General features: G+C 39.2%; 1 protein-coding gene across 4 annotated transcripts in view; it reads right to left on the bottom strand.

Annotated features, from left to right (window-relative positions):
* MED14 (mediator complex subunit 14) overlaps positions 1-17,090 on the bottom strand; it is a 104,143-nt gene that overhangs the window by 16,025 nt on the left and 71,028 nt on the right. For 2 of the 4 annotated variants that reach the window (XM_073616323.1, XM_073616325.1), the window contains exons 17-24: positions 14,839-14,999; positions 14,611-14,757; positions 14,439-14,530; positions 12,640-12,792; positions 11,350-11,619; positions 11,109-11,240; positions 10,793-10,901; positions 1,655-1,780 (exon numbers count right to left, since the gene is read on the bottom strand). In XM_073616323.1, coding sequence (XP_073472424.1) covers positions 1,655-1,780; positions 10,793-10,901; positions 11,109-11,240; positions 11,350-11,619; positions 12,640-12,792; positions 14,439-14,530; positions 14,611-14,757; positions 14,839-14,999 — 1,190 coding nt within the window. The remainder of the gene's footprint in view (positions 1-1,654; positions 1,781-10,792; positions 10,902-11,108; positions 11,241-11,349; positions 11,620-12,639; positions 12,793-14,438; positions 14,531-14,610; positions 14,758-14,838; positions 15,000-17,090) is intronic. The other 2 variants (XM_073616324.1, XM_073616326.1) reach the window with 1 other exon arrangement.

Raw genomic sequence — 17,090 nt, 5'->3', positions numbered from 1 at the left:
TAGCTCTGATCGCTGTATAAATTCCAATAGTCCCAAAAAAGTTTAAAAAGTGTCCGATCTGTCTGCCACAATGTCAATGTCTTGCTAAAAAAAAACGCTGATCACCGCCATTACTAGTAATAAATAATAAAAATGCCATAAATCTATTCCCTATTTTGTAGACGCTATAATTTTTGCGCAAACCAAACGCTTACTGCAATTTCTTTTTACCAAAAATATAGAAGAATTCATATTGGCCTAAACTGATGAAGAAATTTGATTTTAAAAAAAATAAATGTGAGATATTTACTATAGCAAAAAATATTTTTTTTTTCAAAATTGACACTCATTTTTGTTTTTTTGCGCAAAAAATAAAAAACCGCAGAGGTGATCAAATACCACCAAAAGAAAGCTCTAATTGTGGTAAAAAAAGGAGGTCAATTTTGTTTGGGTATAAAGTCGCACGACCGCGCAATTGTCAGTTAAAGCGACACAGTGCCAAATCGCAAAAACTGCTCTGGTCATCTGGATAGTAAAACCTTCCGGGGCTGTAGTCGTTAAGCAGGAACAGCTTTTTTTTTTTTTTTTTTTTTTTAACGTGGTATAGAGGCAGAAGATAAATGGAGAAACAGGAAAAAAAGTCAACTGATATGTTGCTTTAGGAAATCATGTTTTTTTTCCCCCTAGTTTTTATAAATCAAACCCTTAAGCCCTGTACACACAATCAGAAAATCGTACGGAAAGTACCGCTTTCGAAGCGATCGTACGATAATCGGATAGTTAGTACAGAGCTTTCAAGAGCCGATCAGGACAGTTCATCCGATATTATTGTATCGGACATGCAGGAAAAAATTTTTTGTACGATGCCAGATCGTACGATTTTCGTTTGATCAGTACAGCTATCGTGTCGAAAATGCAATACAAATGCATTACAACACATGACATCACTTCCGAATTTTACTTCTGTTGTGCAGGAATTTTCGTGACTTTAGTAAACTCATCAGATTCGATCTGATATCAGCATGCAATAAAAAACGGACGATCATTTGTCTGATAATCTCATCATGTGTAAGGGGCATTAGTGTATCTACTACTTACTACAGGTGTAACAAATTGCTGAAGACAATTCAGATAAGTTCCATGGCCTAATTACCCACACTAAAACAACACTATCATTGTTCAAATTTTTTTTAATGAATATCATGGCAACTTAGCGGCACCTGCACATTTCTTCAATGGCCAAGAGATAGCCCACCCTTTGGTCTCCCACACTTTTCTATTGGTCCTTCACCAAAATAAGTCACCATAATAATAAAAGTACCGAAGGTCATGGGGTGAGCCAGATTGCAAAACTTTAAGCATTTTACAAACTTTCAGAAGCGACAGTGTATGTACTTAACTTCTTGTTCAAGTCAATCAAATCCACCATATATTCCAAATACTCTACATTACACATAACAGAGTCCTGAATAGTAACTTTATTTTTGAGGAACAAAAAGCACTATATGTTTACGATACAAGATTAATCTAATATAAATATCTCAGTGGTATACAGCGTACGTGCAACTTTTGAGATTTTACCAACATTGCATTTCAACTCTTATTGTGAAAGATGAGGCTGTTCCACAGTATATTATTTAACCGTGTAGAAAAAACATCTTAAGCAGGTACTCACCATGAGGACTAGCAAAATTAGATGACGGAACCATTGAAATCCCAATAGAAGAAGGAGACTGAGTGGGGCCAAAAGATGCAGGAGAAGGTGCTCTGAGGGCACCACTAGGAGAACTCTGCAAGTTTCCTGGAGAAGGAAAATCAGAGTAAGACTTACCAGTGGCAAGTGTTCCCAGGAGACTTTTAGGACAGTACATGAGAGTGTGGTTCTACCCATCAGAACAAGAAAATACAACCAATCAGAAGCTTGGGAAGATCCCTGCAGAAGCCAGCAAGCAGTAGAAAATAACCACTGTTGCACACATAAAACAGAGCAAAAAGACAGCAAACTGGGTCAAACGCTGATTTTCCCCAGTTTTGAGAAACAAACCGTCCCCTTTGTCTGCGGACAAAGAGACTAAGGGCACAGTTTGTTTCGCAAAACAAATATCCAATCATCCCCTGTGACAGGAGACAAGCAGGTGGAGTTCCGATCAGCGATTCTCTGAAGAGACTGTTTATACTACTGGTGGCTTCAACGTTTCCTTCCCACTGGTGGCAATTCATCCTCCTACAGTGGCTGAGCCGAAATAGCTGCATCTTCCAACAGCATAGACTCCTTTCCACAGTAACAATTCCTATCACTCTCCTATACTTGTGAGTGTATACATTTGGTTTTTAACCATTTGGTGGACTAAAGTAAATCACTACAGTATGAAGCTACTTGGTGCCCCTTTTTCTTTCTAACATCTATGACTGTTCCACTAAGAGGTAGCTTTGAGAACCTTGTTACATTTGGCCACGAGGAAGCTATATAATAACAGGCCCTTTCAGGTTACAAATTCCCAAACACCAAAAACAGAAGCTGGAAAGAGGGAAATGCACAGTATAGCATGAAATTCTAGTGTTCGTGATAGAGCTCTTACATTCAGAGAAAAAAAGGCTTCACCATTTTTTAATATACTTGTATATGCTTGTATTTGTTAGATTGGGTAAATGATATTAGGTTTAGGATCCGGTAGAACTTCTACACCACAGAAATAATGCAATAAAAACAAAAATCCCTGTTTCTAGTTGAAGAACCAGAAGGATAATCTTCTAGATCAGCATCTCTCAACCTTTTTAACATCTGGGAACCGTTAAAAATAACTTTCCGGTCTCAAGGAATCCCTGTCAATAACTACTTTATCTACAGCATACTATACATTAGTGCAAGGGTCACTTGAAAGAATACTCCCTAAGTCTGGGGAAAGAATCCTTTCATTCCAGATAGCTAGAAAGATTGTTTTCAGTTGTTACACATCTGAGAGTCACATATTGCTCAAGGAACCCCTTGCATCCTCTAGAGGAATCCTGGTTGAGAAAGGCTGTTCTAGATGTTCCATTTCCCAAAGAGTGCAGTAAAGCTGGCCATACATTATACAATTTTCTTGTTCAATTTCCCTTAGATTTACCTTAAGCTGTGTAGTGCAAGGGCCTGCCAGACTGCATACAAATTGAAAGTGTTCAGGTTTGCCCTCGTATTATATAGTTTTGGTAAATCTAAAGGAAAACTGTATAAGGTATGGCTAGCCTAAGAGAGCAAGCTTTGTTAGGGCTCTTGAAGGGTCTGTATCAAATAAATCAAAAGGGCAGGATACCCAAAAATGTCAGCATGTATAACTGATGCATCAGCCCCAGCATACATTTACAAGAGGTGGTCTTTTGACACTGCGGAAGAAAGGACCCTCTTGGCTGGAGAGTCATTCGTTCTGCCAGGCTGCTTAGAAATGTAGAAACTAATAACTGTAAACATGTTTTCTTTAAAGCTTCCAACCTGGGTCCAAACAGGTTTTCTGAAATATGTATACCACAGAACCTGACACTGAAAGGACGGGTTCTCTGGCCATGGTTTTAGTTAAGGTCTGCTGTGCATAATTTACCAAAGTTAATGATCTAACTTGACTGTGGGCAGGGTCTATAGATGCATTCACAATAAAGTCTGCAGCCTTGAAGTAGCAATAAAATAAAAACAAACAATATATTGTAGCTAACCAATTCTTAGATTTGATGGCTGTATTAATTTTCCATGAGCTTTCTTTCCTTTATTTTCACCTGGTAATTCAGCCAGTAAGTCTGTTATTTTTCAACAGAACAAGCCTTCCTGTAGATGTAGCAGTTAGGGGGTTGAGACAAACCATTTAATACCCACAGTGGTGCTTACAATTATCAGCCTTTATTCATTTATGTAAAACCTTTATCCCAAAAGGAAAAAATTGTTTGCTGCAAATTTGTTGGGAGTTTGGGTTCAACTTGTTAGTGTACCTAAATCTGCTAGTGCATCTAACACTATCCTCCCCCTAGAATGACAATGCTGCTGTCCAAAGGTGTATCTGCTGCTCCTTTATCCAGAGTGTTGGCACCCGGATACAGGAATTGTGACACTGGCTGGATCACCAGGTGAAAACGGAGGGGGGGGAGCCTAAAAAAAAAAAATGAATACAGCCACAACATCTAATGATTGCTAAGCTACAATATATTACATTTTTGGTGCTGGATTTAATGCCCATTTAATCCATACACAAAAAGACTTCAAGATTAGCTTCCTGGGTGTGCCTTCAGTTGTGCAAGCTAGTGTTCAAATTTGAGAAGCTAAATTCCTAGTCCCTTTTGAGAATATCCTCTAGTCTTTTAACATTGTCATTCCCTCAAAAGCCAGGTCAGAACTTAAGGAAATTTAATGAAAAGCCACATTGAGTCTGAGAACTCTATTCCACAGGTGTCTTCATCAAAGTGAATTATTTTTCTTTAATGTTTTAAGGGGGGGGGGACGACTTTTTTTAGGTTTGTGAAATGAAGATTTATTCCTTGAGAACCCTGTTCCCCAGGATAACCTAACCTGTATATGCAAGCTCTGATACATGTGATCAAGCAGGGAACTCTGTATCCTTTACTCCTAATTGCCAAGCATCACTGTAACAGCTTTCAGGAGATCCACCTTATTTACCCCCATCATGCCTAAACCCATTTCTGACATGTGTTGCTTACAAGTTAAAATCTATTTTTTGATAGAAAATTACTTAGAACCCCAAACATTATATATTTTAGCCGAGACCCTAGAGAAAAAAATGGTGATTGTTGCAATATTTTATGTCACACGATATTTGTGCAGCAGTCTTTCAAACACACTTTTTTGGGAAAAAATACACTTTCATGAATTTAAAATAAACTAATACCGTAAGTTAGCCCAATTTTTTTGTATAATGTGAAAGATGATGTTACGCCGAGTAAATAGTTACCCAACATGTCATGCTTTGAAATTGTGCACACTTGTGGATTGGCAACAAACTACGGAGCCTAAAAATCTCCATAGGCGATGCTTTAAGAAAAAATTAACGGTTACCAGGTTAGAGTTACAGAGGAGGTATTTTGCTAGGATTATTGCTCTCGCTCCAACGATCGCAGCAATACATCACATGTGTGATTTGAACACCATTTACATATGCAGGCGCTACCTTCACATGCTTTTGCGATCTTTTTTTTTTTTTTTACATTGTCACTTGAAAGCGGAGTTCTGGCCGAAATATGATTTTTAAGATAAAGATACCCCTAAAATACTCATGCCTCATGCAATGTAACAAAGGCCTGCTGTAAACTATGCCCAGTTTTCTATCTGTGCAGTATTGTTTTCTTAATTTGTAAAGTTTCTTCACAGCGCGGCCATCTCCAGTGTGGGCATCTGATCTCCCAGGAGCCAATGCAAAACCAGAAATGACGTCTGCGGCCACGGCCCCCTATAGGAGGAAGTGAAATTAGATATAGGCAAGTGAAAATGTGTGTGGAACTCCGCATTAAAAAAAAAAAAAAAAAAAAAGAAAATTCTGATCACTTTTATTGCTGTCACAAGGAATGTAAACATCCCTTTGTTACAGTAATAAGTGGTGACAGGCACTCTTTATGGAGGGATAAACTGGAAGTGACGTGGTGGGTCGGGAGGCCCGGGAAGAGCGGCAAAAGGCGGCGGGGACGTCCCCCCCAACACCACCCCGCTCCTTTGGGATATCTGCCGAGCGGATTTTAGCCGCATCGGTTGTTATCCCTAAAGAGCCAACCGCCAGCTCTAAAAAAAAAAAAAAAAAAAAAAAAAAAAAAAAAAAAAAAACAGTACCAGGGTGATGCCTGCAGCTGCTTGAAGCAGGGGCCGCATGTGTGTGTACGGTTGGAGTTAAGGGGTTAAAGTGGCTGTAAAGGCTTTTTTCATAAAATCGAATAAAGGTTTACTTACCTGTTCTGAGCAATGGAATTTCAAAGAGCGGTCACTAACCTCCACTCCTAGGGGTTCCCCACCAACGCTGTCCACGCCTTCTCCCTTTGGCCCCCATTGTAAGAAGCCGCTTACCATGGGGGACACGTGTGGGTGTGCTCCCAAGTCAGGCTGTGTGCATCTATAAACACACACAGTGCAGCACCACCCCTTGCTCCCGCCTCACAGGATTGGTTTGATTGACAGCAGCAGGAACCAATGGCTCTCTCTGCTCTAAATATCTCCTGTGAACCCAAGGAAGAGAGACCAGAGCTGTTGCAGATGGGCACAGTGCTGGATCGAGAGAGGGCTCCAGTATGTGTTTGGGGGGGGTGTAAGGAAATGGTAGTGGGACATTTTTTACCTTAATGTAGGGAATGCATTAGAGTAAAAAAAGTTTTAACTTTATGATTTTAAGGCAGTTTTTATCTTGAGGCCAGCTCATCTTCTCCCTCCTTCACTGTAGCCACCTCATCATGGCAAATCAGGATGTGCACAAATAGTTCACTGCAATCATTGTGCTCTTCCTCGTGCATCTCCTTACCACTTGCATAAGAGGTTGAAGATGACAGCACATTACTAGGTTGGCATAAGAGCAGATAACAGAGCTGAAAAACTAGACAACTGTAGAATGCACTTTCCTCTACCAGAATACCACAGCTAAACTCTTAAGGGGGGTGCAGACACCAGACAGTACTGGCTTTCTCCAAGCACTTAAAATGGAATAAGCCTAGGTACAAGGAGGACATCCTAGGGGTCAGAGACGTAGACTTCCCTTAGAAACAGAAAGCAGAGATAGCCTTCTGTAATCCTGACCAACCTGCCCAAGAAACAAAATATGTGGCTGGCTTCTACAAGGGTCTTCTCTTTAAAACGTGTGACAGTTTTGTTTCCTGTGTGGATGGGTGTAACTACACATTCTCTAGTTCTGTCCAGAAAGACAGCTGCACAAATATTGGAAAAACTGAATATTTTGTAATATTCACAATAGACAGTGACACACAGCTTGCAAGAACTTTACTGTTATGGAACAGGTTTGCACTGTTTAGAAGGTATTAAAACAAGGGCTCTGCAGGGCCTGGAGGGTGGGAAATGGGGAAAAGGTGTGTGTTTAGAGTCAAACAGGGAGAAGTGAGGTTAATACTTTGTAATAAATGTAAGCTCTTGGCACATTTAAAGAGTTTTTTTTCTTCAAGTTTTGGATAGAGTAAAGAATGGTTATGACACTTGTGAAGTATTTGTTTACGGTCTATATCCAGTTGGGGAGGTTTCCCTTCACTTCCTCTCCACAGACACAGCAGGATGTGAAAGGAAATGGCGAGGGGATATCGTCTCTTGTACAGTGGCCACCAAAATAAGTATCCCCACTGTAAGATGTCCTCTCACCTTTGATTCCTGAAACAACTCAAAGTTTGAATGTCTCTTTTGTACCGAAGACAACCGTCAACAGGCCCATTAGTGCATCTCCCCAGCAGAGAGACAGCAACAAGAACCCAAAAATATTTTTAAAAAAGTCTACCCCTTCCACATTTCATTTATGTTAACCACTTCAGCCCTGGACCATTTGGCTGGCCAAAGACCAAAGCACGTTTTGCAATTTGGCACTGCGTCGCTTTAACTGACAATTGCGCGGCTGTGCAAAGTGACTCCCAAACAAATTGACGTCCTTTTTTTCCCACAAACAGAGCTTTCTTTTGGTGGTATTTAATCACCTCTGCGGTTTTTATTTTTTGCGCCATCAACAAAAAAAAGAGCGACAATTTTGAAAAAAAAAGCAATATTTTTAACTTTTTGTGATAATAAATATCCCCCAAAAATATATTAAAAAACATTTTTTTCCTCAGTTTAGGCCGATACGTACTCTTCTACATATTTTTGGTAAAAAAAAAAAAAAAAAAAAAAAAAAATCGCAATAAGCGTGTATTGGTTTGCACAAAAGTTATAGCGTCTACAAAATAGGGGATAGATTTATGGCATTTTAATAAATTTTTTTTTTCTAGTAATGGCGGTGATCTGCGATTTTTATCATGACTGCGACATTATGGCGGACACTTTTGGCACTATTTTGACACCATTCACGTTTATACAGCGATCAATGCGATTAAAAATGCACTGATTACTGTATAAATGTAACTGGCAGTGAAGGAGTTAACCACTAGGGGGCTAAGAAGGGGTTAAGTGTGTCCTAAGGAGTGATTCTAACTGTTAGGGGGCGTGGCTACGAGTGACACCTCACTGATCGCTGCTCCCGATGAGAGAGAACAGACGATCAGTGACATGTCACTAGGAAGAACGGGGAGATGTTGTGTTTACACTGACATCTCCCCATTCTTCAAGTCCGTGACACGATCGCGAGACACCAGTGGACATAGAGTCTGCGGGTCCCACGGGCACAATCACGGAGCTCGCGGCAGGGCAGCGTGTACGTACCTGTACACCCATTTGCCTGTCCGTGCCATTCTGTCGACGTATATCTACATGCGGCGGTCAGCATGTGGTTAAAAAAGTTTGTACCTAAAGCAGAACTTTACCCATAACAGCTGGATTAAAAATTGTGTTCCTAAGCAAGGAACATACGTTCGACATTAAAAATTATGCATCCAAAATTTTGGAATTTTTTTTTTTTTTTTTACATTTTTTTATTGCCAGCAATGTGTTTTTTTTTCATTCAGCTGTCAGCGGGGGAAGCCCGTTGACAACTAATGACCCATCCGTTGTTAAAGTGATTTTAAGGTCATATATATATATATATATATATATATATATATATATATATATATATATAATCATTTAAGTTCATTTTTTTTCCTCATTAATGTACACACAGCACCCATATTGACAGAAAAACACAGAATTGTTGACATTTTTGCAGATTTATTAAAAAAGAAAAACTGAAATATCACATGGTCCTAAGTATTCAGACCCTTTGCTGTGACACTCATATATTTCACTCAAGTGCTGTCCATTTCTTCTGATCATCCTTGAGATGGTTCTACACCTTCATTTGAGTCCAGCAGTGTTTTATTATACTGATTGGACTTGATTAGGAAAGCCACCTGTCTATGTAAAACCTTACAGCTCACAGTGCATGTCAGAGCAAATGAGAATCATGAGGTCAAAGGAACTGCCTGAAGAGCTCAGAGACAGAATTGTGGCAAGGATCTGGACAAGGTTGCAAAAAAATTTCTGCTGCACTTAAGGTTCCTAAGAGCACAGTGGCCTCCATAATCCTTAAATGGAAGATGTTTAGAACGACCAGAACCCTTCCTAGAGCTGGCCGTCTGGCCAAACTGAGCTATCGGGGGAGAAGAGCCTTGGTGAGAGAGGTAAAGAAGAACCCAAAAGATCATTGTGGCTGAGCTCCAGAGATGCAGTCGGGGGATGGGAGAAAGTTGTAGAAAGTCAACCATCACTGCAGCCCTCCACCAGTCAGGGCTTTATGGCAGAGTGGCATGGCAGAGTGGCCCGACGGAAGCCTCACCTCAGTGCAAGACACATGAAAGCCCGCATGGAGTTTGCTAAAAAAAAACACCAAGATGGTGAGAAATAAGAGAAAACCAGGCACTGCTCATCACCTGTCCAATACAGTCCCAACAGTGAAGCATGGTGGTGGCAGCATCATGCTGTGGGGGTGTTTTTCAGCTGCAGGGACAGGACAACTGGTTGCAATTGGGGGAAAGATGAATGCAGCCAAGTACAGGGATATCCTGGACGAAAACATTCTCCAGAGTGCTCAGGACCTCAGACTGGGCCGAAGGTTTACCTTCCAACAAGACAATGACCCTAAGCACACAGCTAAAATAACGAAGGAGTGGCATCACAACAACTCCGTGACTGTTCTTGAATGGCCCAGCCAGAGCCCTAACTTAAACCCAATTGAGCATCTCTGGAGAGACCTAAAAATGGCTGTCCACCAACGTTTACCATCCAACCTGACAGAACTGGAGAGGATCTGCAAGGAGGAATGGCAGAGGATCCCCAAATCCAGGTGTGAAAAACTTGCTGCATCTTTCCCAAAAAGACTCATGGCTGTATTAGATCAAAAGGGTGCTTCTACTAAATACTGAGCAAAGGGTCTGAATACTTAGGACCATGTGATATTTCAGTTTTTCTTTTTTAATAAATCTGCAAAAATGTCAACAATTCTGTTTTTCTGTCAATATGGGGTGCTGTGTGTACATTCATGAGGAAAAAAATGAACTTAAATGATTTTAGAAAATGGCTGCACTATAACAGTGAAAAATGTAAGGGGGTCTGAATACTTTCCGTCCCCACTGTATATACACACACACACACACACATATATATATATATATATATATATATACATACATATATACATATATACACACACAGATAAGGGCATATAATGATCATTGTATTATTTTGTGCTGACATTCACATAAGAGAAAAATATATAGAACTACCATATACAATTGTTAAACCAAACTAGCAGTTTGCAAATATGTCTTCAAGTGAGAAATTATGGGTGTTCAGGTGGTGAGATATACAATTTTTTTTTATGTTTGCATTAAAAACAATATAAAAAGCTATGGGTTTCCTAGGCCATTCTGTGTTTAAAAAAAAAAAAAAAGAAAAAAAACTGAACTGAAAGTGAGGAAAACTGCAGGGCTGCTTGGCTGTGCTGTTTAGAGTTGATCAGCCATTATTAAACAGCAGGTTAGACAGTTTTTTGTTTTTTTTAAATTTGATTTTGTAAGCAGAAAACCAAATTTGATTCAGTTACTTTACCAAGAAGCACTCCTGTCACTGGGAGGATGTAGTAAACCCAGTCACTGCCTAATGATACAATGACGCAATGGCTTCCATAGCAAAAGTAAGAGAAGTGAATGACATATACATTACAAATATTCTCACCTGGTGACTGTGTGTGCATCATTACTGGTGACGGTGTAACAGTATTATGGTATGAAGAAGGTGGAGAAGTAAGTGGATAGGCACCAGAAGCTCCCGACTGTTTTGAAAACTGGGAACATAAAATAAAACCATTACATATTTAGCTAATTAGTCACAGGAAACATTAATATTCTAAATATGTAACATTTTATCAGCCTTTAATAGCATATTAATAACATACTAAGCAGATAACAAAAATTATGTAAGACAGTTAACAGTCTGGTTAACATTGTATATATCAATTATGTATGTAAACTTTGGCATGTATGTCGATCACCTGCTGTGGCTGAAATTGGGATAGCAATGAGTCCATCATATCTCCTCCAACAGGTGATGGTGGATTGTCATCTTCATTAACCGATCGCCTCCGTGCATCCTGATTGCTATCCACAAACATATTCAGGAATGTCTAAAAATAAAAGAAAACACTCTTGAACAAAGGTGGCGTAAGAAGAAGAGAGGAATGAAAAGTGGAGAAATTGAAAACATAAAAAGAAAGCAAATGTAAAAAAATTTACCTTTAGCCCTGGAGCTGGATAAAATCCTTCAACTATTTTGCTGTTATCAAAGAGGCTGTAAGCTCCATCTCGTATTGCCACCACACCCCTACTTCTACAATAAATGTCTATACAATACATATTTCTGAAGGCCAGTCGTATATGGGTAGGAGATTGGGGAAGTATAGAAAAGCACTGATAGGCGGTGTTTATCCGCTGTGTCAGGCCCAGCATCGGTACTGTTGGAAGTTTGTTGATAGCGTTTAAAGGTGCTTGAGTATCAAATAAAACCTGTTGGAATAAAGAGAGTGCAGAGAATCAGTTTATGTATGCAAAGAAAAACAAAAACCACAATGGAACAAGAAAACAATATTTCAAAAATCCTCAAACAGTTAACCATTTTGAAAGTGTAAATATTAATGGCACACGTTCAAAATTATGACTGCTTTAAAACGGTGTTCCAGCCGCAATTTTTTTTTTTTTTTTAAGGTCAGCAGCTACAAACACTGTAGCTGCTGACTTTTAATAAGGACACTTACCTGTCTAGGGAGCCCGCAAACTCGGCCCCCCGAGGCCGATCCGTCCATCGGATTGCTTGTCGGCGCCGCCATCTTAACAAAGGGAAACAGGCAGTGGAGTCTTGCGGCTTCACTGCCCATTTCCTACTGCGCACGCGCGTCGCTTTATGAATGGCCCTGTTGTTTTCTGGGACACAAACATGTCCCAGAAGACAAGGGGGCAGCTCGCCGAAGAGGAGGAAGCACCGTGGAATAGGAAGAGGCAGATTAGGAAGACTGCCTAGCAACAGGGGTTTCTGGTAAGTAAAAAAAATGTTTTTTTCTCAAATTTTTTTTTATATATTTTTTTGAGAATGTTAATGTAATTTTTTATTTTAGGGTGGACCTCCGCTTAAAAGTGGTTGTAGGGGGTGGAGAGCTGAACTTACATCAGTGAGGAAAGCTCTGAGAGCTAATTGGAGGGAGAGGACAGACCTTCCTTCACACAGCAACAAAGATAAGGCTGTCAGACTGTGCCTTCCCCTGGCACCATTTTTCTCTTGGTGTCAGGAAAACTAGTCAGAAGTGGTTTATGCCGATAGCAGAGGAATGAAGCAGTGGACAGAAATTACACTTTGCGTTCTGGATTGAGACAAGCACACACTATAGAGGGATATATTTTTATCGCAAGAGATCAGCAGACTTTCAAAAATAAACTGCAATACCAACATACTGTATACAAATCTTGCTGAGGTGATCCACCTTAAAAGTCTATCCCTCAGTGTCAATAAAACAATCCATTTAAATAACCTACCTGTAACAACTGTACCACATTTGGGACTTTGTTGAACATTTCTTGTAGCTGGTGAAGAATGATATTGTGACAATTACTACAACCAGAGTTAGGTCCGGTGGTCCCAAGGGATATGTGAAATTTCTGGTTAATAGAATTCCACTGAATACTTATCTGCAATGTAAAAAACAAACACTTGAACACTAACAAAAAAAAACAAATAAAAAAAAAAAAAAAAAAACAAGACAAGTACACCATCAATTTTCAAAATGTTATTAGATTCCCTACTGTAGATTAAGCATTTAAATTTAATGTTACAAAAAAAAGGAGCATGGAAAAGAAAAGAAAAAGAGAGAAAGGCAGTCTCGATTTCAAAGTTTCAATATACACAACTATGTATGCCAACCACAGGACTGCTCCCCTGATCACATTATCATTTCAGGTAGAGAGATAGAAAAAAAAAAAGTTTACTACTTCTACTACTAACTCTGGGCAGTCTGCCAAACTTAAAAGCCATTATTGTCAAAGGAGAGAAATTTTTGCTGAGCATCTGAGAATCATCTAGCACCACATCCCTTATACTGGCAAAGGTATATATATATATATATATATATATATATATATATATATATATTTATTTAGAAAACATTAAAACATAGTGAGAGAGATTCAATCAGTTTGCACCTGTTTATGTATTGTATGATCATTTATTCATGTCTATATACTGTTTTTAATGTTTTCTAAATAAATTTATATATTTTTTTACATTCTTCTTGTATTTGTGCACCTTTAAAATCCCAAAAACGTTTCTCGGATATGCTTAAAAGCCATTATTGTGCGAGGCGATATAGGCACAGAAAAAAAAAACAAGGTGGGCCTCTTGCACGAAGTAGCTTGAAAACGCTCAGTACAGCATTTTTGCTGATTTAAAATGCAGCTCATTGCTTTCAATGCGTGGATACTCACAAATGCAGGAAAATGCCACGCTTCCTGCTTGTGTGTGCATACTCGCAAATACTTTGCAAATGATATACAGCCCATCATTGCATTTTTTCTTGCAGGGATGTCTGATTCTCCTATATCAGTACAGTGTGCAAGAAACCTTAATATGACATTTAAGAAGAAAATATTTTTTTCATGAAAGCTCAACTCTTGGTCACCACCATAAGGCTTATTGCACATGGGAGTAAAAAAAGGCCACATTTTTCACAGATTTGAAATGAGATGCATTGTTGTCTTACAAAGATCAGTAATACAGGTATGAGTACCGAGCCACATAACAAAAATAGAAAATTTTACATTTGAATGCAGTAATTTATTCCATATGCATGTTTACTTGTCTATAAGCATGTTTACGTTGGTATAAATGAGTATATTACCACGCTAGAAATGAAGAAGAATGTTACTCGTCTATACACTTATGCACCTTTACACCCTATAGTCAACATTACTCAGGTCTTCACACACAAGTTCCTGAGTAAACATCAGCAAATTATGATGCCTGTGTGCATAGGGCCTAAAAGTCATTCCTACTATTTACTCTGTACACACCCCTTTTTTCGTTACATGGTTTAGCAGACAGTATTCCAAATTTTGACACACAATGGTCCTAAGAAAACCTTACCAGAAGGCATAAATGAGTCCTGAAAGTGCATCTAGCAGACTCCCCATAAACCCACAAGCTGTGGGTGGAGGGGAACCATGTGTGTTGCTATAATGAGTGAGGAGCAGAAGTGGAATCTTTTTAAAATGAGACCACTTAAAGTTAACTAAAAAATTCTATAACACCTTAAAATAATAAAAAGGCCCAATTCACCTACCGAGCTTCCCTTTGTTTGTCCATAGCACAGAATCAGTTTGCGATAATTATACAATCGAACCTCAGAAAACTGATTTAAATGATGAGGTATGTCTTTGGAAGGACAAGAAAAAAAAGTTAGAATATATTCACAAGTAAATACTTTACTTTCAGAATAATCAAAGAAATGTTACCTTGTAAACACTTGGAAAATTCCAGCACACATTCATATAACTGAGCAATACTATTCCAGTCATTTAGGAACATTTCTACTACTTTCCTTCCTCCTACAGGTTCTGACAGGGGGTTTTCATAAGTCAGGTACACGTGTCGTGTTGGACCTAGCAAGAATAAACATAGATTTTTCAGATACTGTTACTAAATGTGGAGTAAGCAATGTGTCATGAAAGACTGTGCCATACCCTGTTCCCTGGAGGCTGTACTGTTAAGTGGGCAGTTTGCAAACACCAGCTCTGCAACCCATGTTCGGTTATTCCTGCCTTGCAGTCGAAAAGTGCAATCGAGTAGAGACTGTTCTAATGCCTTCTGTGTTTCCTCACTTATCCCTTTACATGGAGGAACCCTTTAGACAAGAAAAAAATGTCAGATGCTTTCCTACTGTATCGCACAGAAAATCGTTTCCACATCATTATCAGATCGGTCAAATATTTGTAACTTGAAGACCTAGATAAACTGTTACTCTTATTAGTAGCTATAACATTTCAGCATAAAACAGCCCAATATTAATGTCAACAATTTGCATCAGTCTATGTAAAGCCAAGAGTGGACATAACAGGGGGAAAAAAAAGTTAAGTGATGCTTCCTATTTTGAACATCACCTGCTACAATTAGGGCACAAAATCAAAAGTCTCCAGGAGTAATACAGAGTACAAATCACTGAAATGGCACCACATCCATAAATCTATGTAAAAGAACAAAAAAAAAAAAATGAAGAAAAGGACCCTAAGGTGACACACAACTCCAGAAAAATGAAACACTTGACTGGTTAAAATAGCAAACAATTTTTTTTTTCATGATTCCTTAAGAATTCGTACATCATAAAAACATTAGTAACACATACAATACAGTGTCAGATAAAGTATATGGGGCTCCTTGAAATAGCGCCCAACCTGCTAGGCAACAACTTCTAAATACTCATACATGTATACGTTACACAATTCTAAAAGTGAAGTAAGGATGTTAGGCCAAACTGCAGCAAAATTAATGCAAGTCTCGTTTATTGGCTTCCTCAGGAGACCAAAAATATAACCAAGTTCTAATTCTTATAGCGCTATGTCCAGATAGAAAAAATAGGATTTTTATTACAGCTTACCTCCTGTAAAATCCTTTTCTTGGAGTACATCATGGGACACAGAGCCTTATTAATTACTTAATGGGTTATAGACCACCTTCAGGTGTTGACACTTGTAAACCCAATCAAAGGAAGTTTACTCCCTATATAACCCCTCCTCCTTCCAGGAGCACATCAGTTTTTGTAGCAAAGCAATATACTTAAATCCCAAAAAAGAGGGGAGGGACCTCTGTGTCCCATGATGTACTCCAAGAAAATGATTTTACAAGTAAGCTGTAATAAAAATCCTATTTTCTTTATCGTACATCATGGGACACAGAGCCTTAAGTAATTACTTAATGGGACGTCCCATAGCAATGCCACTTGAGGGGTGGGAGAAACAACCCACAGGGTACACCCAGACTTGAGGATCTATACCAGTGTTTCTCAACTCCAGTCCTCAAGGCGCCCCAACAGGTCATGTTTTGAGGCTTTCCATTATTTTGCACAGGTGATTTGATCAGTTTTAATGCCTTAGTAATTACCACAGCTGTTTTATCTGAGGGAAGTCCTGAAAACATGACCTGTTGGGGCGCCTTGAGGACTGGAGTTGAGAAACACTGATCTATACTGCTGCTTGCAGCACACCGCGCCCAAAAGCGATATCCTCATACCTCCTTACATCCACCTGATAAAATTTTGTGAATGTATGCACTGAAGACCAAGTTGCGGCCTTACAGATCTGAGCCATGGAGGCCTGATGACGCACTACCCAAGAAGCACTAACCGACCTGGTAAAGTGCGCCTTAACTTTAAACGGGGGAATCTTACCCCTTAAATCATAAGTTTGAATTATCACTTGCCGAATCCACTTAGCGACAGTGGATTTCGACGCTGCCTGTCCTTTCTTAGGACCCTCTAGTAGAATAAATAAGACATCAGTCTTATGAATCTGAGCAGTTTTCTTTAAATAGATTTTCACTGCTCTCACCACATCAAGACAATGTAGTGACTTTTCTTCCCTGGAACATGGTTTTGGAAAAACGATGGCAGGACAATATCTTGGTTCAGGTGAAAACCCGAAATTACTTTTGGCAAAAAAAACCTGGACAAGGGCGTAACACCACTCTGTCCTCATGAAAAATCAAATATGGCTCTTTACAAGAAAGAGCAGCCAATTCTGAAATCCTCCTTGCTGAGGATATAGCAACCAAAAATACCAACTTCCTTGTCAGAAGGACTAGGGGAGTATGTTGCATCGGTTCAATTGGCTGTTTTTTTAAACACAGACAAAACTAAGTTCAAGTCCCAATGGTTCAAGGGAGGATTGACAGGTGGATTTAAGCCGCGTCACCCCTTGTATAAAGCCCTGTATTAAAGATT

Source organism: Aquarana catesbeiana, linkage group LG02 (assembly GCF_042186555.1).
Source record: "Aquarana catesbeiana isolate 2022-GZ linkage group LG02, ASM4218655v1, whole genome shotgun sequence".
Classification (NCBI taxonomy): domain Eukaryota; kingdom Metazoa; phylum Chordata; class Amphibia; order Anura; family Ranidae; genus Aquarana; species Aquarana catesbeiana.
The sequence above is the reverse complement of the archived record's forward strand: the minus strand, read 5'-3'. Positions and strand labels throughout refer to the sequence as shown.